General features: G+C 45.5%; 1 protein-coding gene across 1 annotated transcript; it reads left to right on the top strand.

Moving 5' to 3' along the window:
* Positions 1-3,986: 3,986 nt before the first annotated feature.
* LOC103186798 (acetyl-coenzyme A synthetase 2-like, mitochondrial) lies at positions 3,987-25,320 on the top strand. Its single transcript, XM_007906034.2, has 14 exons — positions 3,987-4,522; positions 6,444-6,540; positions 7,037-7,236; positions 8,025-8,200; positions 10,068-10,220; positions 15,656-15,803; positions 17,412-17,549; positions 18,763-18,855; positions 20,304-20,416; positions 20,837-20,963; positions 22,184-22,311; positions 22,867-22,930; positions 23,345-23,466; positions 24,470-25,320. Exons 1-14 carry the CDS (start codon positions 4,195-4,197, stop codon positions 24,641-24,643), a joined length of 2,061 nt encoding a protein of 686 aa, XP_007904225.2. The 5' UTR covers positions 3,987-4,194; the 3' UTR covers positions 24,644-25,320.
* Positions 25,321-25,381: the final 61 nt, after the last annotated feature.

Raw genomic sequence — 25,381 nt, 5'->3', positions numbered from 1 at the left:
TACTTCTTAGCAATTGAGGTAGTGGATTTTTTACTCTCGGATCCGCGCGTGTGTTTTATCAATCTTATTGCCATTGCGCACAGCCAGTTAGGTCCCGGTTGAGTTGATCTTTGCAACGCTGCACCGAATCGATTAAAATCAGTGATTTTTTAAGTAAAGTCTGTGTCCCAGTCTGGCTTTGGTGTATTTTACTGTATTCACATTATCAAAACAGTTAGGGTTCGGAGCCCATTTGCTGTTGCCAAGAACAGCAAAATCTGTTATGTTGAGGCCGATGCATTTGGAAGGAAAATCTCAACACAGTAAAGGATCTTGCAAGAGATTACGCCTTGTTTTATAAAGATAGGATAGCGTGATGTTTTTTTTTATTGACCTGTATGTTTCACTGTTGTTCAATTCTAGAGTCGTCTATAAAGGACTTGCGGGCGGTGGAGTTGTGGGTATCTAGTAGGATAGCAATAAACAAGTGATGTTGCAAAGTGCTTCAAAGTTTTGCCATTGAGTGTGAAAATGACTCAAACTTTCACCCTTCTGTCCTGGAGGGTGGAGAGTGATCTTTTTGTAGCTCATCACGTCATGCTTAACCCACCTCTTCCCTGCACAAATCATTGCCATCAATCCCTTCAGTTAGGAAATCCCTTATGTTGTACGCCAATATGTAATGCTTCACTTTATTCCCAAGATTAAAGTCCCGTAGTTTAGTGGTTAGTGCGTTCACCTTGCAAACGAGAACCCCTGGGTTTGATTCCCAGACCTTTGGCAGGTTTTCTTACTCCACATACTTCTGTTTACCTAGCAGTAAATAGATACCCAGTTGTTAATCAATTGGCGGATCTCTTTCCAGGGGTAATAATCCCTCAAAAAAAACATTTGAGTCAGTCAATCCATGACTGTTTGTGGGACATTGCTGACCACAATTGGCTGCCGTGTTTCGTCCATAAAATACACAGTCAATCCACTTTACAATCTATTCAGCCTCCCCAACTATATCCCCCTGATGACGTGATAATGACATGATAAGGCGCTATATCAAATGCAAGGATTATTATTATCAAGACTAGTGTTCTGCCTTCACACATTTAACTGAAGTCTTTGAAGTCTTTGCATTACTCTTTGACCACCGCTCAGATCCCTGGGATGTAAATCTCTTGAAGCCTTCACTAATTCCCTATTTCTGAGCATGATGACAACCTGAGCTGGCGATGCAACATTTAAGCAATAATGTAAGCGTGGGAGAGGGGGTGGGAAGGGAAGTGGGGGGGGGGGGGGGGGGGGAGGAGGAAGGAGGTAGAATGTTCTTTCTAGGACCTCTCATTCATATCCTAGCTGGGCAGAGAGGATTACATCTCTGCATGGAAGAGAATTGGGTTTGAACTCAAGCCAAGCAGATAAGATGGAGATATATATAGGAACAGGATTGGACCATTCAGCCCCTTGATCCTGTTCTGCCATTCTATTAGACCATGGCTGATCTGTACCTCAGCTCCAATTAATTACTTAGATTTCCTCCTCTCTGCATATCATAGCTATGTTTCTGTACATGAAGGACAGCGAAATAGCTCACTAATTGAGCCTTCCCACCCATATTCTCCTGAGCGTATCAAAAAACGAGTCATTTCTTCATCTCCTTGTTTTCTCCAGCTCATCCTGTGATGATGTGATGTTGATCGGATGGACCTAAATAACAAAGTTACTGGAATGTAAAGCCTCTCTCTGTAAATGATGTACATACCCTGACCCAGTGCTGCTGGGCTACCTGATCATGGAAATATATTGGACTGTAGTTACTGAAATTCTGTGTTTCTTGTTTGAATTTCTGTAAAAAAAAATCACATTCACAAAATAAATGGTGCAATGAGAATTCGGGCCATGGTTCCAAGCAGCGTCTCATTCTATAGGTTTCACCCACAAAATACACAGTTGATTTATTTTACAGTATATTCTGTGAAGCGCTTTGAGATGTCTCGAAGACATGATAAGGTGCTATATCAAACTCAAGGATTACTGTTATTATTTTACCTACAAAATACACAGTCACTCCACTTTACGGAATATTCCTTAAAGTGCTTTGAGATGTCTCAACAACTGATAAGGTGCAATATCAAATGTAAGGTTTATTATTAGTTAGGGGAAGATAAGATCAAAAAATAATATTAATGTGATCACTCAATCCTCAACTGTTAGTGGGACACTACTGTAGGCAATTAACTGCTGCGTTTCACCCACAAAATATACAGTCAATTCACTTTACAGTATATTCTGTGAAGCACTTTGAGACGTCTCAACAATGTGATAACGCACTATATCAAATGCGATGATTATTATTATTATTTAAGGGAAAATAATATCAAATAATTCAGTCCCAGGTTGGCACCGGGAGCTCCGAGCGCGGTGTGATTGATGCACATAAGGAATCCATGGAGCAGTAGCCTTGTGTCCAGGAGTAAGGAGGATGTATTGTAGTGAATAGGAACATAGGAACAGGAGTAGGCCATTCAGCCCCTCGAGCCTGCTCTTACGAGCATCTTTCAGTAATAAAAAAAAATCCCTTTTGCGAGGACTCTTTCACATCCTGGTATTCTCATTTCGAGGCTTGTGTCGGGAGAGCTGGGGTGCTGACACTCGATTATTGAAGGAACGACGCGGAGAGAAAATCAAGAGACGGACTATTTAACTGCACTTTTCGATCACGCGTGAACACAGCAATGAATTACCATTGAAAGAGTGTCCAGTATTCCTAAAGCTTCTTCAGGGGGGCCACAATTCCTGCACCAACGTCAGTCAGTGTTCAACCACATCTGCAGAGCAAGGCGACAGCAACAAGGGGTGAATTTTATGACGCTTGCGTTTCTTGCATTTGCCCGATCGCTCAGACGCATTCAAAGCACTTCAGGTAATGTCTGTGCGCTCTCACCTCTGAGTCAGAAAGAGAAAGAGAATGTATGGTAGAGAGAGAGAGAGAGAGAGCGTGAGAGTGTGTGTGAGAGAGAGGTCCCGCATGTCTGTTCAGGTGGACACTAAAGACCGCGTTGCACTATTCGACAACGTTCTAAAATCAGCAACTTGAGACGTCCTTTCGACGTGAGAGGCGCTAAATAAATGCAATTTGTTGTTGTTGTTGAATTACAATTAAAAGCGGTCCTGTAGCGTATCGGTTGAAGAACTTGCCTTGCAAACGAGAGGACCCGGGTTTGATTCCTGGGCACGGCGAAACCTTAGGCAAGTTTCATTACTCCTTACTCCACGCACCTCTATTTACGTAGCAATAAGTAGGAACCTGGTTGTTAGTTGATTGGCGGATTGCTTTCCGGGGATAATAATCCCTCAAAAAAAATTGGGTCACTGTTTGTGGGACACTGCTGTGTGCAATTGGCTGCCACATTTCACCCACAAAATATACAGTCAATTCACTTTACAGTATGTTCTGTGAAGGGCGTTGAGACGTCTTGAAGACTTGACAAGGCGCTCGATCAAATGCAATGATTATTATTATTATTATTATTAATTAAAAACGATGGGACCAAATTCAATGTCTCTGGTAAGTCTTGTGTGTGTGTGTGTCACTTAATTGTCTTATTTATTCTCAAATGTCTTCCTCACAATTAGGTGCCACACACACACACACACACAAGACTTACCAGAGACATTGAGTTTGCTCCCATCATTTTTTGGAGGAGGGGGATTAATCTAAAAAAAATTCCTTACATCGTTTAAACTAAACCTGAGCTTGGAGGTAAAACTGGATTGCCCGTGATAAAAAGGAATCGAAACACACACAGTCAAGGCGTCTTGACTTGAGTTGCAAGTGTTAAGTGGGTGTGTTTCCTTTTCTCTAAATATGAATTGCTGTGATCATATTACAGTGACTGCGCCTGAAATGGACAAGTTGACTTAGTCAATTTCACATGTGGCCTGAGTGTGTGCACAGGCGCAGTTTAAACCCTCTCGTCACTGTATAGTTCTGCGGACAGGACAGGATACTTAGTGGTGGTTGGGTTGGGGGATTGGGTAGGGGGGGTAACAACATATATACCTGTATATATATATATATCCTGTGTAAAGTTCTATAGATTTGGGGCCAGGACAGGGCAGGGGACAGTGTGGTTGGATGTGGGGAGGAGGGGGGGAGAGGNAAAAAATACATATATATCCTGTGTCAAGTTTTACCCTTGAATAATCGGGATCTCACTCACCATGTCCTCGCTGCTGAGATGGGGATCTGCTTGTCTGAGGTATAGACATGTGTTCCTCCAGCGCTTACACAGGAGCGTGGGAACCTGGAAAACGGCGCCTGGCGGCTCTCCCTTCAACCTGACAGCTTACATGCCCGAATCCGCCAGCTTCCCTGACGCCGGGGACCACAGGGGCCTGTACCAGCTGTCGGTAGAGCAGCCTGAGCGCTTTTGGGGCGCTCTGGGCAAGGAGCGCCTCTCCTGGATCTCTCCCTTTCACACTGTGAGAGACTGTGATCTGAGCAGGGGCAGGATCCGATGGTTCGATGGGGGCAAACTCAATGTCTCTGGTAAGTCTTGTGTGTGTGTGTGTATGTGGGTTGTGGCACTTAATTGTCACCTCCTAAGGTGACAATTCCTAAGACACTTTTGGAGGAGGGGGATAATAATAAAAATAATAATAATAATCCTTGCATTTGATACCGCGCTTTATCACATGGTTGAGACGCCTCCAAGTGCGTCACAGGATAGACTGTAAAGTGGAGTGACTGTGCATTCTGTGGGCGAAACACGGCAGCCAATTGCGCACAGAGGTGTCCCACAAACAGTCGTGGATTGAGTGACTAAATTATTAGTTTTTTTTAGAGAGATTATTACTTTTGGCAAATTTCCTTACTCTACACGCCTCTGTTTACCTAGCAGTATGTCGGAAACCGGTTGTCAGTCAATTGGAGGATCGCTTTCCAGGAATAATAATCCCTCCCACCCCCCCCAAGATTGGGTCATTCAATCCAGTCAAAAATAATACACAACAAAAATACACATCAATCCACTTTACAATATATTCTGTAAGCTCTTTATTAGTAATAGAATATTTCAATTTGTTTTGTGACATCCCTAAAAAATAATAATAATTTAGTCACTGATCTTGTAATTTGCATTTTGTGAGCAATTGGCTGCTGCATTTCGCCCACAAAAATATGCAGGCAATTTACTTTACAGTATATTTATTCTGTGAAGCACTTTGAGATGTCTGAACAACGTGATAAGATGCTGCATCAAATGCAAGGTATTATTTTATGGGTCACTAGCAAAATGCCAAGTCCCCAAGTCAGCTCAATGAACTTACCCAGAAACATTTAATATATCTCAGTCATGAAAGAGTGTATCTCCCGGGATCAGTTTCACAATTTTATAAACGTCAGGCTGGACTGTGGACTTTTACACGGCTACAGGAGCTGCCAGGATCCATTTCCCGAAATAAAGGAGTAAACAACTTGGGACCGAAACAGAGGGTGCAATACAAGGAGGGGGAATAAATCTGCAGCACTGTGTAGAAACTCTCTGTTTAGTGGAGATGGCTTGGCATCAGGCTCCACTCCGGTCAAGCGCTATGAGACACTGCCCTGTGTGAAGAGCCTCCCTTCGCTCAGCGGGCTCAGGCCTGCTTCACACCCCCCGCCTCACTCACCCCACTATTGGTGGGCAGACCTTCTACCACCCTGCCCCCCCACCCTCTGGAACTCCATCCCACAGTCCCTCCGCCACACCCCCTCCCTTGCCTCCTTCAAGACCCATCTCAAGACCCTCCTCTTTGAGCGTGCTTTCTATCTCCCTGCTTCCTCCCCTGCCCTACCCCCTCCCCGATCCCGAACCCCAGCTCGGGTTCGAAACCCTTGTCTGTCCAGCGCCTTGGAACGTCCTCCCGACTTGAAAGGCACTTTACAAATGTAATGTTGTTGTTGTTGTTGTTGTTATAAATGCAAGTTGTCGTTGTCGACAGAGGCCGGGACACTGCACTCATTTAAGACCTTGCTGTAATGGGAGGACAGTAGGCACAGATGACATCAAATCAGAGATTCGTCCAATCCAACCTTCCTTATGATCTTGTATTGACTGAAAATACTTGTTCCTTCTCTCCTCCTTTGGATGAGATGTTAAACCAAGGTCCGGTCTGTCTGTTCAGGTGGATGTTAAAGATCCCATGGTATTGGAAAAGAGAAGGGAGTTTCTCTCTCTCTCTCCCGGTGTTCTGGCCAACAATCCCTGAATAAAATCAGTCACTCACTCCATGGCTGTCTGTGGGACACTGCTGTGCGCAAACTGGCTGTGTGTCTCTCACAAAATACCCAGTAACTCCATTTCACAGTAAATCCTGTGAAGCACTTTGAGATACCTTGACGATGTGATAAGACGCTCTATCGAATGCAAAGATTATTATTGTCATTAATAATAATAACCCATTTCTTTCGATTTTCTTTCTTTGTTAAGTCAACTGCCTCGATCGTCATGTCCACACATGTCCGGACAGAGTGGCTCTAATCTGGGAACAGGATGAGCCTGGGACTCAGGTGAAGATTACGTACAGGTCAGTGTGAGGAGCAGAATGTGTGGATCTCGGGAGTACAGCCCCAATAATTCAACCGGTGCCAGAAAGTTGCAGGTCTTGAATCCCACCGTGTGGTGAAGCTAACAATAATAATACAATAATAATCCTTACATTTGATATGGCGCCTTATCACGTCATTGAGATGTCTCAAAGCGCTTCACAGATTATACTGTAAAGTGAATTGACTGTATATTTTGTGGACAAAATGCAGCAGCCAATTGCGCACAGCAGTGTCCCTTCCACAAACAGTCGAGGATTGAGTGACACAATTTTTTTTGAGGGATTATTATGAATGAGATCAAAACACACAGTCACTGCACTTTCCAGTATATCCTGTGAAGCGCTTTGAGACGTCCCAACGACATGATAAGGCCCTGTATCAAATGCGAGGATTATTATGAATACATGACTCATGTATGTTGTCGAGCTCAGTATCCAGATGACTCCCACCTGATGAACTGCCTTGTTGACTCAGGCAGCTGCTGGAAGTGACCTGCCGCTTGGCCAACACCCTGAAGAGGCGAGGGGTCCGCAGAGGAGACCGAGTGACCCTCTACCTGCCCGCCTCGCCCATCGCAGTGGCCTCCATGCTGGCTTGTGCCCGTATCGGCGCCGTGCACACGGTCGTGTTTGCCGGCTTCAGCGCGGATGCTTTGGCAAACAGGATCCAGGACGGTGAGAGCTTTCTTGGGGGAAATTCTTTCTCTGTCTTTCCCATTGAGTTTTCCTATGGGAGGGCAGCTCCTGTACCAAGTCAGGTCACAAATGCTTGCACACACACAAACTCGCGTACCACACACACACACACACACACCACACACACACACACACGAGCATGCATGTACCTTAAGCAAGTTTCCTCACTCCACACCCCTCTGCTTACCTAGCAATAATAATAACAATAATCCTTGCATTTGATACATCTCCTTATCGCGCCCTTGAGACGTCTCAAAGCTTCACAGGATATTCTGTTAAATTAATTGACTGTATAGTTTTGGGTGTTCGAAATGCGGTAGTAAGTAGGAACCCGGTTGTTAGTCTATTAGTGGATATCTGCCAAATATTTGAATCCCTCAATAATCTCTCAAATATTTGAAAAGAGGAGAGAGTTTCTCTCTCTCCTGGTGTTCTCCCCCCAAAATTCGATCATTCAATCCACGACTGTTTGCGGGACGTTACTGTGCGCAATTAGCTCCCGCGTTTCACCCACAAAACACATAGTCAATCCACTTTGCGTTATATTCTGTGAAGCTCTTTGAGACGTCTCAACGATATAAGGCGCTGTATCAAATGCAAGTATTACTAATATATACACAAAGCAGCTGTGCAGGTGCAACACACAGAAACATGCTGAACTATCAGTCTTGTTGCCACTATCGGGAGATCAGGAGCAAACCCACAGAGACTCTGAGAAAGAAATCCTTCCCCTAACGTCCCCACTGGTCTGCTCTTTCCCCCTGTAGCGCAATCTGAGACTGTCATCACTGTCAACCAGGCCCTGAGGGGCGGGCGGGTCATCGAGCTGAAGAAGACAGTGGACGAAGCTGTCAAGTCCTGTCCCAGCATCAAGCAAGTCCTGGTGGCCACGAGGACGGAGAACAAGGTCCCCATGTCGGATATCGATGTTCCCCTGGAGGAGGTATGTGTATTCCCCAGATTGTAAGCAGTCGGTTCCTATCATTCCTGACCCACTATAACCCACTAGGATCTGAAGGATCTCAGGCCCAGTGAAACGGAGATGCAAATGGGGGCAAAGACAATAGACAGAGACAGATGCGTACACACAAACACACACACCTTCAATACAAAGACAACACACACACACGTTCAATACAATACACACACAATACAATACTAAAATACATACACACACAGATGTGCGCACACACTCAATACAATACAGACAGACGCACACAGATATGCACACATGCACTTACACACACACATTCAATACAAACAGACACACACGTACACAGACAGATACAGACACACACATTCAATACAATCCAGACAGACACACACACAGACACAAAGACACATACACATTCAATACAATACAGACAGATAGACAGACACACACACACACACAAATACACACAAACACACATATTCAATTCAATATAGACAGGAATTTAACCTGTCAAGCTTACCTGTCTGTCTTATTGATACTTTTGTACTTTAAGGCTGATGCCAGCTCATTCCCGTTCTCTGTTGCTGCTCTAAACAGAGCTGCCTTGAACATCCAACCTCCAATTCATTGAGTTGGTTGAAGAGGAAGAATGTAAAAGAGTAAGAGCAGGCTAAAGGCAGAGAATTGGGATTGGAGGAGATAGCTCTGATTGATGAGCCAACAGTAGTTTAACCTCGATGGGCGAATCGAGCTGTCATTTCTGTGATGGAGCAGGTTTAAGTGAACTTCACAGTCGAGATCTCTGTCTGAACCACCCTCTCTTTTTGTGGAGTCCTGCAGCTCAGTGGTTAGAGCACTTGGTTCACAGGCAAGAGGACCCGGGTTCGATTCCCGGGCAGAGTGAAACCTTAGGCAAGTTTCCTTACTCCACACGCCTCTCTTTACCTCGCTGTAACTAGGAACCCGGGTGTTAGTTAATTGGCGGTTTCCTTTCTGGAGTAATAATCCTTCCAAAAAAAATAATAATTTGGTCACTTGATCCATGACTGTTTGTGGGACGCTGCTGTGCCCAATTGGCTGCTGCGTTTTGCCCACAAAGTATACAGTCAATTCACTTTACATTGTATTCTGAGAAGTGCTTTGAGACGTCTGAACGAAATGATAAGGCGCTATATCAAATGCATTATTATTATTATTATGATGACTGAGGGCACCAAGCAGATTCCGAAGGGATTCTTTCCCACTCTACGAAGAGCGATGGAGTTCAGAATGTGGCTGTGATTATTTGCTTGAAATGTGGAACCAATTGGGTTCTCATCAGGTATCTGCTGTGGACGGGAAGTGGGGCTGGATCGAGCCAGGTCAGGGAGGGAAGAGATTAATTGCCAACAACTGATTCCATCTGATGCTGGTACAAATGGCCAGGGATGTGGATGGCGTCAGTAAAGAGATATCACTGCACACCTGCCAGAAGACCTCTCACACTCTCCCCATCCCCTGACTGTCCACCTACATAAGAACATAAGAATGATGTTCGCTCAGCGAAAGAAGATCAAAGGTCCTTCTATATCGAGGTGCCATCTGCCTGTTTGGTTGGACATTGTAGATCCCATGGCACTATTTTGAGAAGAGAAGAGAGTTTCCCTCTCCCAGTGTCTTGGCCAAGAATCTCCCAAATAAAATTGGTTGCCCACTGCATGGCTGTTTGGGGGACATTGCTGTTTGCAATCTGGCTGCCACATTTCTCCCCACAAAATACATAGTCACTCCACCTTACCGTATATCCTGTGAAGCGCTTTGAGATGTTTCGACGAAGTGATGAGGCACGATATCAAATGCAAGGATTATGATGAGTAGTAAATGGTTTATTTTCCAGGAAATGATGAGAGAGGAAGCGGTGTGCGAGCCCGTTGCTATGGAGAGTGAGGACCTGCTGTTCCTGCTGTACACCTCAGGAAGCACCGGGAAGCCAAAGGGGTTGGTGCACACTCAGGCTGGCTACCTGCTGTACGCGGCACTCACACACAGGGTAAGTAGCGGAACTGCGCATGACAGGACTTACTCTGAACAAACGAATCTCCCCGAAAACACCTGGCTCGCCCCACCTTGCTCCCTCCCTCCCTTGCCTCCTTCCCTTCTCTTTGACCGCGCCTTCAGTCAACCTCCTACCCTGCCCTTCCTGATCCCAGATCAGGTCCAAATCCCTGACGGTCCAGCACATTGGGACGTCCTCCTGACATGAAAGGCGCTATACAAATGTAATTTGTTGTTGTTGTTGTTGAAACTAACGCTGTACACAATCAATAACTCCTATGAAGCGCTTTGAGATGTCCTCCTGACGTGAAAGGCGCTTATCAATTAAGAATTACTATTATAATAAGGTGAAGGGGACCGGGGCAAAAATTTAATTTGCAATATAATATAAGTCACTCAAGTGCAATTCTAAGACACATCCTGACTTTTGGAGGTGAAAGAAAACATGCATAAGATTTGAGTAAATGTGGTTTATTCCCTAAATATTTTTAACCTGAGATTATAATCACGAATTTCAATGTAAATGTATACCTTTGGATATAAGAACTAAAGAATTTGCTGGATGAAAGAAGATCAAGGCCCATCCAATTTGCCTTCCAGTATGTTGGCACATGTCATGTCCCAAACTTTATACTGTATTCGATAAGAACATAATTTATATCTATTGTATTTATATATATAAATGTACATAATAATATAAAGGTTAACAAAAACAGGTACTTGATTAATCAAGTCCCATAGATTCCATGTCATCTTAACCCATTTTATCTTGAAAGGTAAGACTGAGTACAATTTGTGGAAATTGGGGCTTAATTTGGATTTTTGTTTAAATAAGTTCAGAAAAGCGCGAATTTAATAGTTTCTCAAAGGTGGCCAAAAGCGCGGTTGTTAAGTCGGGTTTACTTAAGGCTTTGGTAAATGTTGCCAGTATTGGTAAATATTAACAAAGTTGGTTAATGCTCACAGTTATCGAAAGGAGAGAAACTGGTGCTGTTTACACTAGAACACAGATCAATGGGAANTTTTTTTATACAGAGTTGTGGCAGCACTCTGTATGTCTCTGAGTCAGAAGGTTGTGAGCTCACGCCCCACGTGTGGCCAGCGGAGTGGGACTAAACGGAGAGCGAATGGGCCAAATGGCTTCCTTCCATGCTGCAAAACAACTGGATAGAAACGCTGCGCTCCATTCAGATGGTTCAATGATCGCTTTCCCCTTAGCTGTGTGCTGTTCCCGCAAGTGGTTATGACCCACTGTAGGGAAGCTGGGCTGCCTGGGATGGCTGCCAGTCCTTCTACAAGGAGCCACTGGTGATTTTGAATTATTCCAGCAGATGTTTCGGTAACCCTCTCCATTCTGGCTGCCTCAGCGAGAGAAGGGTTCGTGCGTTGATTTACTGTGCCTGAGTGTGTACGAGTGTGTGTGTGTGTGTGTTGGAGTGTATGTGTCTGTGTTTGAGTGTGTGTGTGTGTGTGTGCGCGCGCGCGTGTGTATGTGGTGGGGATGGGGATTGGAGAGGAGTTAGATTTCAAATGATCCTTTTGAGGGTTTAAGGGATCTGAGTCAAAGTCAAGAAAGAAAGAATTTTTTTTTGTGTATAACTTTAAAATAAATAAATAAAGTCACTCAATCCACGACTGTTTGCGGGACACCGCTGTGCGCAGTTGGCTGCCGGGTTTCGCCCACAAAATACACAGTCACTACACTTTGAAACATATCCTTTGATAAGGCGCTATATCAAATGCAAGGATTAATATTATATTACAAAACAGCGCTTACTGGAGTGTCAGCCTGGACTATTTGAGCTCAAAATCCCTACCCGGATCCACAAGCTTCTGACCCAGAGGCAAGAGTGCTGCTAACTGAGCCGGGCAGACAAGTAACATAAGCTTACGAGCTAGAAATAAAACCATGATCAGATCCAAGGTGTTATATCACATGAAAAGGGAAACTCGGCATCATACCAAATAGATTAACTGACAGGAAGGGGGTCTGAAAGATGTTTGGTCAAATCAAATGTATTTTGCTCAGCATTCAGTTTGTTTTCTTTCTGGGCGCATAAATATCACAATTTCAATGAGCCAATTATTATTATTATTAGCAACGATAATAAATAATAATCCTTGCATTTGATATGGTGCCTTTCACGTCAGGAGGATATAGTGATCGCATGATTTACTGTAAAGTGGAGTCCCGGTTGTTAGTCGACTGGCAAATAACTTTCCGAAGTGAATAATCCCTCAAAAAGAAAGTTTAAAAAATGTGGTCACTGAATCCACAACTGTCTGTGGGACACTTCTGTGCGCAACTGATCAATTCACTTTACAATATATTTTGTGAAGCGCTTTCAGACATCTTAACCACGTGGTAAGGCCCTACATCAAATGTAAGAATCATTAATATTATTCTGAAAGTGTAGGTTTTTCGTAGGTGAATGACTTGGGGAGTTTTGAAAGGTACTAAAGGACCAATAATTGACAAGATTGAGCTGTCCTTGAATGGTTTAGGTCGTACCTTTCTCACCGTCTTCATTTTGTCTCGACGAATGGCTTCTCCTCCACCCCCCGCACTGTCTCATGTGGTGTCCCTCAGGGCTCTGTCCTCGGTCCCCTCCTCTTCACCCTCTATATGCTCCCCCTTGGTGACATCATCCGCAGACATGGAGTTAACTTCCACATGTATGCGGATGACACCCAACTCTACCTTTCCTCCTCTACTCTCAACTCCACGACCACCGATGTCCTGACAGCCTCCCTGTCCGACATCGAGTCCTGGACGAGAGACAACTTTCTTCAGCTCAATGTGCGAAAAACCGAGGCCCTCCTGATTGGCTCACGTCAGCGCCTCCGCACCTCAGGCGCTGACACCATCAGCATCCAAGGCTGCACTCTCCACCTCTCAAAGCCGTCAGGAACCTCGGGGTTCTGTTCGACCCTGAGCTGTCCTTTCTCCCTCACATCCGCACCACAACTGGCACCGCCTTCCATCACCTCCGGAACATCGCCAGACTACGGCATTACCTCACCCCTCACGCGGCTGAAACTCTGGTTCACGCCTTTGTCACCTCAAGGCTGGACTATGGGAACTCTCTCCTCGCCGGCCTTCCCGCCACCTCCCTCCACAAGCTGCAGGTCATTCAGAACTCTGCAGCTCGTGTACTGTCCCGCACCAGGCTTCGGGACCACATCACTCCCACCCTCACCCTCACCCTCACCCTTGCTCTCGCTCACCCCCACTGGCTCCCCATCCCCCAGAGGATTGATTTCAAGATCCTCATCCTCACCTACAAGGCCATTCACGGCCTTGCTCCCTCCTACCTCTCCAACCTACTATCCCCCTACCTACCCGCCCGTACCCTCCGTTCCTCTGGCTCCGGTCTGCTCCACGTCCCCCGCCCCAACCTCCTACCATCGGTGGTCGGGCCTTCAGCCTCTCAGCCCCGAGGCTCTGGAACTCCATCCCCCAGTGCCTTCGCCCCCCCCTTTCCTCCTTCAAGGCCGGTCTCAGACCTTTCTCTTTGACCGAGCCTTCAGCTCCCCTCTCGACTCTCTTCCCCCTCCTCGCTCCCTCCCTTCCCCCCCCTCACCCTGACCATTTCCCCCCTCCTCGCTCCCTCCCTTCCCTCCCCTCACCCTGACCATTTCCCCCCTGCTCGGGTCATGACCCAACTGTGCAGCGCCTTGGGACGTCCTCCTGACGTGAAAGGCGCTTTATAAATGGAATCTTGTTGTTGTTGTTGTTGTTTAACAAGAGCTGAGTAACCCAGTTATTAGGTTACTGGTGGAGGTGAGAAGTCACTGTGCTGGTCAGGGGTAAGTTGTATCTGACAGCTGCTCTGGGTGTTATTTTTAAGAGTTCGATCACTGTTTGAGCTGAAATGTTGATCTTCAGCTAATGGAATGCCACTGCCCGATTGTGAGGCAAAGCCACTCATAGCGAGGAGAAAGGTTTGGTCCTCACAGCTTCCCTCGATGTCCTGGGTTGTTTGCGTACCTGCACTGCAGTCCCTGTGTGTGTGTGTATGTGTGTCAGCCTGGCTCAGCGGTAGCACTCTTACCTCCGAGTCAGACGGTTGTGGGTTCAGGCCACAAGACTTGGAATCACATTGTCCAAGGTAACACTCCATTGCAGTGCTGGGGGAGGGTAATAATAATAATAATAATAATAATAATCCTTGCATTTGATATGGCACTTTTCACATCTCTGCCAAACACTGAGACAGATATGAGCCCATTCGCACCGCAATGATATTGAAACGAGTTAACTCTTTGCTCTCACTCCGTCGATTGCCCACTGTGGTGGGTTAAGTTCAGGGCTCAGGAATACTGGCTTTTCCAAGATAACATGATCAAAAGGAACTTTTCCACAGGGGTAAATACAAGGCATAAATGAAGGCACTTTCACTAATAACAACAACAACAAAATTACATTGATAGAGTCGTGAGGATGTCCGAAAGCGCTGAATCGTCAGGTGTTCGGGGCCCGAGCATGGGGGAGGGGTGGTGTAGGGGTGAGGGAAGGCAGAGAGGTGTGAGGGGGACCAAAGACACAATCGAAGAGAAGGGTCTTGAGACCGGCCTTGAAGGAGGCGAGGGAGGAAGAGCGCAGGCTTTCAGCACTAATTTGCACTGGTCCCAGTTAATATGTTTCTAAATTGCTGTGAAATCCTTCCACAAAACATGATGTGACGAGGCCCATATATCATTAGTTTTAAAATTCTCCAAAACTTGGCTCTTGCCAACCTGCGCCTAATATTTTCTGGAATTAGGTAAGTAATCCCTCCAGAGAGAGAGTGTGCATTGCATTCCAATAAATATCTCTGGGATTTCCATGTGGAGGTGGGATGTGTGGAAATCTCCGGTTGGTTTGGATGCTCTTAGACACCCGGCTGACCCCCAAAAATCTCAGGGAGAGTGTCATTCACAATTACTGCCATAGAGAGCACCACCTACATACATTGACCAATACTTTCGGCATTATTCATCATTGTCCACATAAGGAATGCTTTATTATTACTTTATTGCTTATTACATTATTACTTCCATAGAGTGTGCCGTTTCTCCTTAGTCTTTTCAAGACTGCCGTCCGTTAATAATAATCCTTTGATTTGATATAACGCCTCATCACATCTTTGAGAGGTCTCAAAGCTCTTCACAGAATATACTGTAAAGTGGAATAAAAAGAGAAGTCGCTGGGAACACGCAGCAGGTCAGGCAACATCCATGGAGAGAGGAAAGTGAGTTAATGTTTCATGTCGATGACCTTAGATGGTGCCTGACATGCTGCGTTCTCCCAGCAACTTCTCTTTTTATTTCAGATTTCCAGCATCTGCAGTATGTTGTTTTGCATATTGTAAAGTTGATTGACTGTGAGTTTTGTGGACGAATGTGTAGTTATTAAATCACCGAACTCTCTCTCTCCTACCCAAACAGTACGTGTTTGATTACCACGATGGTGACGTCTTTGGCTGTGTTGCAGACATTGGCTGGATTACTGGGCACAGTTACGTGGTGTATGGACCTCTCTGCAATGGAGGGACCACAGTGCTCTTTGAGAGCACACCTGTCTACCCCAATGCAGGTAACAAGAGCTTGGAGCTGTGTGAGGAGGCAAATAACAAGCCGTTCTCTTGGATTTTTTTCTTCCCAAGGAGAGAATTTGGGAAAATGATAATAATAATCCATGATTCGATACTGCGCCTGATCACGTCTTCGAGACGTCTCAAAGCTTCACAGAATATACTGCAAAGTGTAGTGACTGTATATTTTTCGGTCGAAACGTGGCACCCAATTGAGCGTACCTTAAGGTGGGGTGGTGGGGGGCGGTGGGGAGATAGTTGCTCACGACAATCCTCCGGATAAATTTCTCCTTCACTTCAGGGCTGTTTGCACAAATTGGCTGCAGTATTTATCAACAAATACGCAGTCACTGTACTTGACAGCTGTTATCTGTCAAGTGCTTTGACACGTTTCAACATCATAAGCTCGATATCCAATGCGAAGATAAGAGACAAATGGAGTTAAACTCGTTCAGGAGAGAATTGTGAGAGGGAAAATCGTGGCTGTGAGGAAACAAAACAGAACATATCTCTCTCTGCCTCTACTTGAAAACAAGCCCATTGTAAAACAGAGCAGAATTAAATGGGGGAATTAAACTACATAGATAGATACCTGCATTTGAGGTAGCCATCTCATTCCTGGAATAGATTCCAGCCTGTGCATTAAATGAAGTCTTCCCTCCTCTAACACTGCCAACATGAAGTTTTAAAGGCAACGTGGTCCTTAAATCAGCCCAAGAACCCAATGGTAGGCAATCAATTGATTCAGGGCGTAAATTAGCTCTCTCCACAGCAACCCACTCAACAGCTCTGTAGAAATAGCGCCGCCTGGTGACAACATCATAGATAATCCTTGCCAAAAAATCTCCAAATTGACCCTTGACTTCATGACTGTTTGTCGGTCCTGGCTGTGTACAAATTCACCCCCGTGGTGACTGCCTGAAATAGACAGCCACTGCGCTTGACGTCCATCATTTGTGAGGTGCTCTGAAATGTTTTGATGTTACAGGCGCCAGATTAAATTTAAGGAGTGATATGGTTCGATGGGAGTCCTGTAGCATATTGGTCAGAGCAACAACAACAACAACCACAGCAACAAGAAGTTACATTTGTACAGTTCTTTCCATGTCAGGAAGATGTCCCACGGCGCTGGACAGTCAGGGATCTGTACCCGAGATGGTGGTTGGAATCAGGAAGGGTGGAGGGCGGGGAGGGTAAGGGTAGTTGGATAGAGGACAGGGGTGGGGGCAATTTTGGGAAAAGCAACTCAGTGTCACCTACCTCACAAGCGAGAGGACCTAGCTTCGTTTCCTGGCAGGTTTCCTTACTCCACAAACCTCTGTTTACCTAGTGGTAAGTAGAAACCCGGTTGTTAGTCAATTGGCGGATCGCTTTTCCGAGGGTAATAATCCCTTCAAAAAAAAATTTTTTTTTTTTGGTCACTCAGTCCATGACAATTCACTTTACAGTATATCCTGCGATGTGCTTTGAGACTTCTCGAAGATGTGATAAGACGCTATATGAATTGCAAGTATTATTATTATTATCATTACTGTGTACGAATGAGATCGAATGTGTTTCTTGGTCCAATCCTCTGCTGGGATCTCTCATGATTTCTGTCCTGTGTTTAGGTCGCTACTGGGAGATGGTTGAAAGGTTAAAGATCAACCAGTTCTACGGGTCTCCCACTGCCATTCGCCTTCTGCTGAAATATGGGGACAAATGGGTCAAATGTCACGACCGATCCTCACTGAAAACACTGGGCTCAGGTCAGTATCTCCCACTGCACGTTCACAACAGTGGAGCTTATTGTATTTAGTTACTTAGCTAGTTTTGTCCACAAAATATACGGTCAATTCACTTTACAGTGTATTCTGTGAAGTGCTTTGAGATTCTCGACGACGTGATAAGGCGCTGTGTCAAATGCAAGGTTTATTATTATTATGCACGCCTAACGATGAAAGCCTAGGCAGCTTGCGAGGTGCAAGGGGGAGAGATCATGGTTTTAATACCCCTCTGTTGGGGAGGTCGGATGATAACCCTGACGGTGGTCTGGGGCGTGGGGGGGGGGGGGAAAGGTTATCCTTCCTGGCTTTAGGAGAGGCTCGAACTTTGTTTGTTCTCACTCTCTCACTCTGAGTCTGTCTGTTACAGTAAAGCCAACATAAGTGACATCAGTTGGGACCATATATTTAATATGACTTATGCAAACTTTGAGTTATGTCAAACTTGCGTAGAGTATAAACCCTTGAATGGGATGTGGGAGATGTATGACTTAGGCAATTGTATGATTAATTCAGATCAGACTTATGCGACTCTTGCTGTATATGTGAGAGAGAAGGGAATATAGAGGTAATGGAGGGGATATATGGAGAGGGGATTCATAGGGTTGAAATATAGTATAAACACAGGCATGGAATATACAGGTTGATCAGTAGGTTTCAGTGTTGCAACAGTCTATAAAAGTCAGTGCTGGTCTTCATCAAAACTCTCTGTCCTAATTCTATTTCCTAGCTCTTTCCCCCTGCTCTAGTTAAGCCAACCTCTCTACCTCAAACCCTCCGTTTTGTCCTCTCCTTGTCTATCTTCAGATCACACCTGAAGACCTTCCTCTTCGACTAGTCATCTCCCATCTTTCCCTGGCTTGGCGTAAAGCTCCAAGGGCACGAAAGGTGCTGTGTCAATGCAAGTTGTTGTTATAATCATATTTGCCTGCTCTACTGGTGCTCGCTTCTCCCAGTAAAGCTTTCTGCTGTAATCATATTCCTCCTACTCTTTCCCCATCGTGTCTGTGCTGTCCTGGTGCTCGCTGCCCCGCTGGAAATATCTGTTGTAATTCCATTCCCCTTAAGAGCAACACTCCATGTTACTGAGCCTCCAAACCACTGGTGAACTGCATATTCTCAGCACGGCTGGAAACGTACCTAATCTAGTGATGGGCTTCGAACAAAGTCAACATGTTTGTGATCTTTGATCTTTCAGTCGGAGAACCCCTGAACTCTGAGGCCTGGGAGTGGTATTATAAAGTGGTTGGGGACGGCAGATGCCCCGTGGTGGATACCTGGTGGCAGACAGGTAAGAGAGAGAGGGGATCTTGCAGGCTGGCAAGGTCCCAGGTTCATCTCGTGTGTGTGTGTGTTGACTTGGCTGAGCTCAGTCACTGATTGCACTGGGGGTATTGTAGATGAGAAGGCTCCTAGTCCCTTCTCAATGCTTGTTACGATCTGGAATGCACCGCCTGAAAGAGTGGTGGAAGCAGATTCAATAGGGAGAGATTCTGGGATGGAATTCTAGCGAGTGGGGGCAGAAAAAGCCCCTTTTATGTGAAGACAAGCAAATTGGATATTTACTTGAAAAGGAAACAAATTTGCAAATTTATGGGAAAGTGTGGGGGAGTGGGACTAGTTGGTAGCTCTTTCAAAGAGCTGGCACAGGCACGATGGGCCAAATGGCCTTCTTCTGTGTTGTAGAATTATATGATTCTGTGGGCTCTGTTGCTGAATGGAAGGATGGGTGGGGGGGAGGTGGTGGTGGTCACTCTTGAAGAACAACCACTTAGGTGGAATTGTACATCAGCGAGTGACATTGGCCTTAGATGAGAGGCCCCAGTGCTGCGGTAAAGGAAATAGGGAAACAACAACAGCAACAAAATTACATTTGTAAAGCGCCTTTCAAGTCGGGAGGACGTCCCAAGGCGCTGGACAGACAGAGTTACAGATCTGAGCTTGGGGGAGGGGGAGGGCGGGGGAGGAGAGGGAGTGAGCAGGCCAGTAGGGGCTTAGGAGGTCGCAGAGGTAGGGGGGAGCAAGACATAGAGGGCTTTGAAGGTGAGGACCAGGATCTTGAACTGTATCTTCTGTGTGATGCAAAGCCAGTGGAGTCGGGCGAGAATGGGGGTGATAGGGTCGCAGAGCCTATTGCGGGAGAGGACACGGGCTGCAGAGTTCTGGATGATCTGCAACCTGTGGAGGGAGGAGTTGAGGAGGCCGACAAGCAGAGAGTTTGGATCGTCAAACCTCAATGTAATGAAAGCGCGTATGAGGGAAAGCTCCACAGCAGTCATGCTGTGGCAAACAATGAAGGTGGCAACTCTCTTCCCATGCCACCCATGCCCTCTGCCCATGCCCACTGCGGGAGGAACAGCGTCACCCCCGCCCCCCCCGAGAGTGGTTAGATATATCATCATCTCCCCAGCTTTGCCTGAGTTGCCCACATCCTGAGACTGAGCAAAGGAAACCAAATTTATCATGCTCTTAGCTTGACCGCAAGACCATTTTGCCTCAAAACATTCTCTGGAAAAATTCTTTGGGAGCCGATTTTCCACTCTTCGTCCCCATTTCCAGCCTTTTCTGGGCTCACATTGAGTCTCCCACAAAATACAGTCACTCCACTTTACAGTATATCCTGTGATGCCCTTTGAAATATCTCAACCATGTGACAAGGCACTACATCAAATGCAAGAATTATTATTATTATTATCATAAGTCACCCATTGAAACTAAACAATGTGCCTTCTGTTTCAGAGACGGGCGGGGTATGCATTGCTCCACGCCCCGCAGAGAGTGGAGCAGAGATCATCCCGGCCATGGCTATGAGGCCATTCTTCGGCATAATGCCTGTCCTCATGGATGAGAAGGTAAGTGGGAGTCTTCATTCCTCTCCACTTCATTCCCTTCCAATTTTGGGGGGAAACTGTTCATTTGGGAGTCGACATTTCACATTTGCTGTCCTCTCTGAGCCCACCCACTGAAAACTAACATTGGGCCCCCAACACAACATTTCTCAGGGTATTAGCCTTCGGACCTTAAAATTGAATGTGGCGTGGGATTTGGGAAAATTCTTAATTTGAAGGCTATTTTTAAGAACCAGTTTCAATTCAATGAAGAATTTACCAATTCTAGGATCTTCATGATTCTTCATTGCTAAGAGGATGGTCTAAAGTGACTTGTGTGAAGACCATTTTGACACATTAAAAAAAAGGTCATTTTGACATGAATAAAAAGTTTTTTTTTCAGAACTGTGGTCACCTCATTGACTCTCTCTCTGTCCAAATCAGGGGAGGAGATCAGCACAGAACAACATGTCAGGGCCTCTCTGCATCGCTCAGCCATGGCCCGGAATGGCACGAACAATCTACAACGACCATGAGAGATTTGTGGACACATACTTCAGACCCTACCCCAGTACGTGGATTCAAGAACAAGAGAGCGTGAAGTCAAAATTCGGACTAGGGGAATAAAAGGAGAGGTTCTGAAGAAAATCTGTAGTTCTAAGTGACTAAGTGTCAATGTGGACACAAGGTTAAAGATGTGAGGTCCCAGCCAATCATTCTATGGTTGGCAACTTTAGGCTGTAGATGGATGCTGGTGCTTTTGGAGTCCTCCGGGGGGGGGGAAGAGTTGGGTCTCTTTAGAGTTGAAGTAGCTCCAAAGTGGCATGTTTGGCAATGGAATGTCGGAATTCAGCCAGCCCTCTGTGGTGGTCTCAGAAGTCCGGTTCCTGAGCCAGACAGGTCCGCCGTATTCCAGGGCACTGTCCAGCCAGCCTGGCTCATCGTCAGGACCTGGAAGGGCAGACCAGTCACTGGGGGGCAGGGAGTCATCCCATGCAACTCCTGTTAACCCTGCAAGCCAAAGCTGATGGGAGTCTATGGTTGAACAATGGGTTTCGACTTGCCATCAAGCAACAACTTGGACTTATTGTAAGCACCTTTCTCATAAGACAGTGTTTCAAAGTGATGGTGTGGCTCACCGAGGAAGGTAGGAACAAGGGGGAGTAAAAAGGAGCTGATCAGCACTTTTGGATGTCCTCCCAACATGAGAGGTGCTAAATCAATGTAATTTTTTGTTGTTGTTGACTCAATGTAGAGTCGAATAGGATGATTTTTTGGAAGGGTTTTGAAAACATGGTGAAGGTGCGAGGCAGAGGGATTTGGGGAAAGAGGTTCAGATAGTTGAGGATCAGACAAGACCACAAGGTCCCGGACTGACTTAGCAAGGTGTGCAACCATGGAAGGCGATGCTGTCAGCGCCTGAGGGGAGCCAATCAGGAGAACCTCAGTCTTGTTGACGTTCAACTGAACAAAGTTAGCTCTCATCCAGGACTTGATGTCCGACACACATTGTCAGGACAGCAGTGGTCCTGGAGTCAAAGGTGGCGACAGAGAGGTAGAGTTGGGCGTCATCCGCATACATATGGAAGTTGACCCCATATCTGTAGATGATGTCACCAAGAAAGGCACTGTATACATGTAATGTATTGTTGTTGGTGTTGAGGAGTAAGAGATATGGAGAAATTTGAAGGGCAGATTTCGGGACTCTGGATGTTTTAAAAGGGAATTGCATTTGGATAATTAACTTTTTATTACTGTCCTGAAATAAACTTTCCTTTGGGGTCTGTTCAGATCATTTTTTCACGGGAGACGGAGCATACAGAACCAAACAGGGATATTACCAGATCACTGGGCGCCTAGACGATGTCATTAACATCAGTGGGCACCGGCTTGGGACAGCAGAGATCGAGGACGCTGTGGTAAGAGAAGGCTGTTTGTCCATTGGTTATATTAGAACATAATAATAATCCTTGCATTTGATATAGTGCTTCATCACATCGTTGAGACATCTCCCAGCGCTTCACAGCATATATTGCAAAGTGAATTGACTATATTTTGTGGGCGAAACGCAGCAGACAATTGCGCACAGTAGGATCAAGTGACCAAATTATTATGAATTTTTATTAAGGATTACCCCTGGAAAGCAATCCACTAACAACTGAGTTCCTACTTACTGCTAGGCTTATGGAGTAAGGAAACTTCCATAAGGTTTTGCCCTGCCCGGGAATCGAACCTGGCGAGGCAAGTGCTCTAACCAATACCCTACAGGACTCCAGCATGGACAGGATGGGAAAAATGGGACAATGCTTTGAGAACTGGCTGCCACATTTGCCTGCAAACACGTAGTCACTACATGTGCTGGTAATTATCTGCTATGTGATAAGACGGTTTGACATTCTAGATGCTATATCACATGGAAGGATTACCATTCTTGTGAATTAAATTAATGACCCTGGTTTCAATTGAACTTTTAGAATCAGCACCAAGTTGTAGCTGAGTCTGCAGTGATTGGATGCGCCCATGAGGTAAAGGGAGAAGGTGAGAAGTCTGAATCTAGAGGAACCTTAGTAAGTTAGTCCAATTGTCTGTAACCCTAACTGTTGTCCAACAAAGAAAATTGAACCATTTCTGAGCCTCAAGTGAACAGAGTTGCTGGAGGTCCCTTTGCCACATGAGTTTCTGGGGACGTGGTAATCGATGCCAACACAAGTTTGAGGGACCAGCCTCATCTGAAAGAAAGAAAGTGCAGTGTTCTGCAATGGAGAGTCAACATGGGTGTGTGCTCAAGTCCCAACATGGGGCTTGTACTGTGACCCAGATATAAGTGCACTACCAACTGGGTCAGGCTATGAATGCCTTATAAAATACTTGTGCTAACTCCAGCTCATCACCGGAAGGCAATGGATATTTGAATTATTTGCCAAGTTAAGGTTAGTCTGTCTCTCTCCCCAGGATCCTATGTCTTTGTCGTGCTGAAGGATGGGACTGACATCTCGGAGGATGTTATTAGTGAGGAACTGAAGGAAATTGTGTCCCGGAAGATTGCCAAGTACGCAGCTCCCGATTATATCCAGGTAACGAGCAGACCTGGAGTAAAGCAGACCCTAGTTTCCATGGATTCAACGAGATTGCCATGACACTATTGGAAAAGAGAAAGGAGTTTTTCCTGGTGTCTTGGCCAACCATCCTCCATTCACTTCACAACTGTTGGTGTAATCTTGCTGGGCACAAAATCGGGTGTTGCATTTGCCTCTAGTCATTGTGCTTGATTCCAATTATCTGAAAGGGGTTTTGAGACATGTTCAACATTATACACTCTATATCACATGCAACGATTATTATTAGTGGTTGAAATGAAATATCTAGGTCTCTAATCCATGTCCCACTTTTAAGTAACACCCCCCCCCCCCCCCCCCACACACACACATACACATTCTTGATCCTGTTCCTACCGCTACCCAGATGTGGAGGAACCAGTCCTATTCCCTCCCCCCACCTATGCCCCTCTATTCCCTTCTCCCCCATGTACACATCAAATTTTCTGTTAAATACATTGGACCTATTTGCTTCAATCATAGCTTCGAATAGTGAGCTCCACATTCTCACCACTCTGTTTGAAGAAATTCCTCAAACTTCCTATTATAACAACAAATTACATTTGTATAGCGACTTTCACGTCAGGAGGATGTCTCAAGGTGCTCGACAGTCAGGATTTGGATCTGAGCTGGGGTTTGGGTTCAGAAGATGTGGAGACCAGGGAAGGTAGAGATAGGAAGGGTGATTGAATAAAAGGCACGGTCCAAGAGGTGGGTCTGAGATGGGCCTTGAAGGAGGCAAGGGAGGGAGCAATGCAAAGAGATTATGGGATGGAGTTCTGAAAGGTGGGGCAGCGAAGCTGAAAGCCTGACCTTCAATTTTTTTTAACAGTTGATATTAAATCAATTATTAACTGTTTTATATTTGTGCCCTGTACTTATGAACTCACCATGCAATGGAAACAGCCGGTTGGCTGAGGCAAAGAGCAGATCCTACGAGGGTGAAGGAGACAGATGATTGATTCTCTTCCTCATCTTCCAGGTTGTGAAGAGGCTCCCGAAGACTCGGTCCGGGAAGATAATGCGCCGCATCCTGAGGAGCATTGTTCAGAACAAGAGACACGAACTTGGGGACCTGACAACCCTGGACGACCACACTGCAGTGGAGGAAATAGTGGACGGGCACAAGAAAATACTGGAGGAGCCCAGAAAGTGACAGGATGGTAAACAGGCCACATTTTGAAACAGGACTGATTTTCATTCCCAAAACAATATTGAAGCGTGATTTTGATGTGAAATCAGTCCAAGTTCCCGTCAAAATTGCGAACCAGACTCAGACCGGAGCTCGAATGAGAACGGACATGTCTTCCCTCCTATGCTGCTGTTGGCTGCTGCGGGATGGTGGGGAAGTCATCTCATGGTCTTGGAAGACTCCCAACACAGGAGGTTCTTTAAGGGTTTCACCAAATATTGGTGTGTTATGTGAACAATTCTCTTCAGGAAGAATGTGCAGGTGGAGGGAAATGAAATTGCTTTGGGTTTTTGGGTGTTCAGTCGGGAAACCCATCACCATGCTTAAGAGTCTCCAAACTAAATTAATGAGAGTTAGTTCCGCATAGCTGGTTATCCCGACATGCATACGAGTTCTTATATTGGTAATGCGCTTGTGTGTGAATCTATCCTTCGGACAAAACCAGTCCTCGTTGGGTTGTATATCCAGCTCCCACCTATAACTTTAAACTTAAACTGTGTTTTTCTCGTAATATACAAAATGTAAATTAATATCTATGAAAGTTTCTATTGGGTGCAAGTGATCCATGTCTCTCCCTGAACATCTGTAAACCGAGCAGGTTTGTTCCTTGCTGCAAATAAACAGTATTTTTTTTGAAGTTAGTATTTTCGTTAGGTTTGTGACTTTTTACTGTTCGAGATTCCATTGGAATATTTTCGTTCG

Source organism: Callorhinchus milii, unplaced genomic scaffold (genome assembly GCF_018977255.1).
Source record: "Callorhinchus milii isolate IMCB2004 unplaced genomic scaffold, IMCB_Cmil_1.0 Scaffold9, whole genome shotgun sequence".
NCBI classification, from domain to species: domain Eukaryota; kingdom Metazoa; phylum Chordata; class Chondrichthyes; order Chimaeriformes; family Callorhinchidae; genus Callorhinchus; species Callorhinchus milii.
Note: the sequence above shows the minus strand (reverse complement) of the source record. Positions and strands in the feature narration are given on the sequence as shown.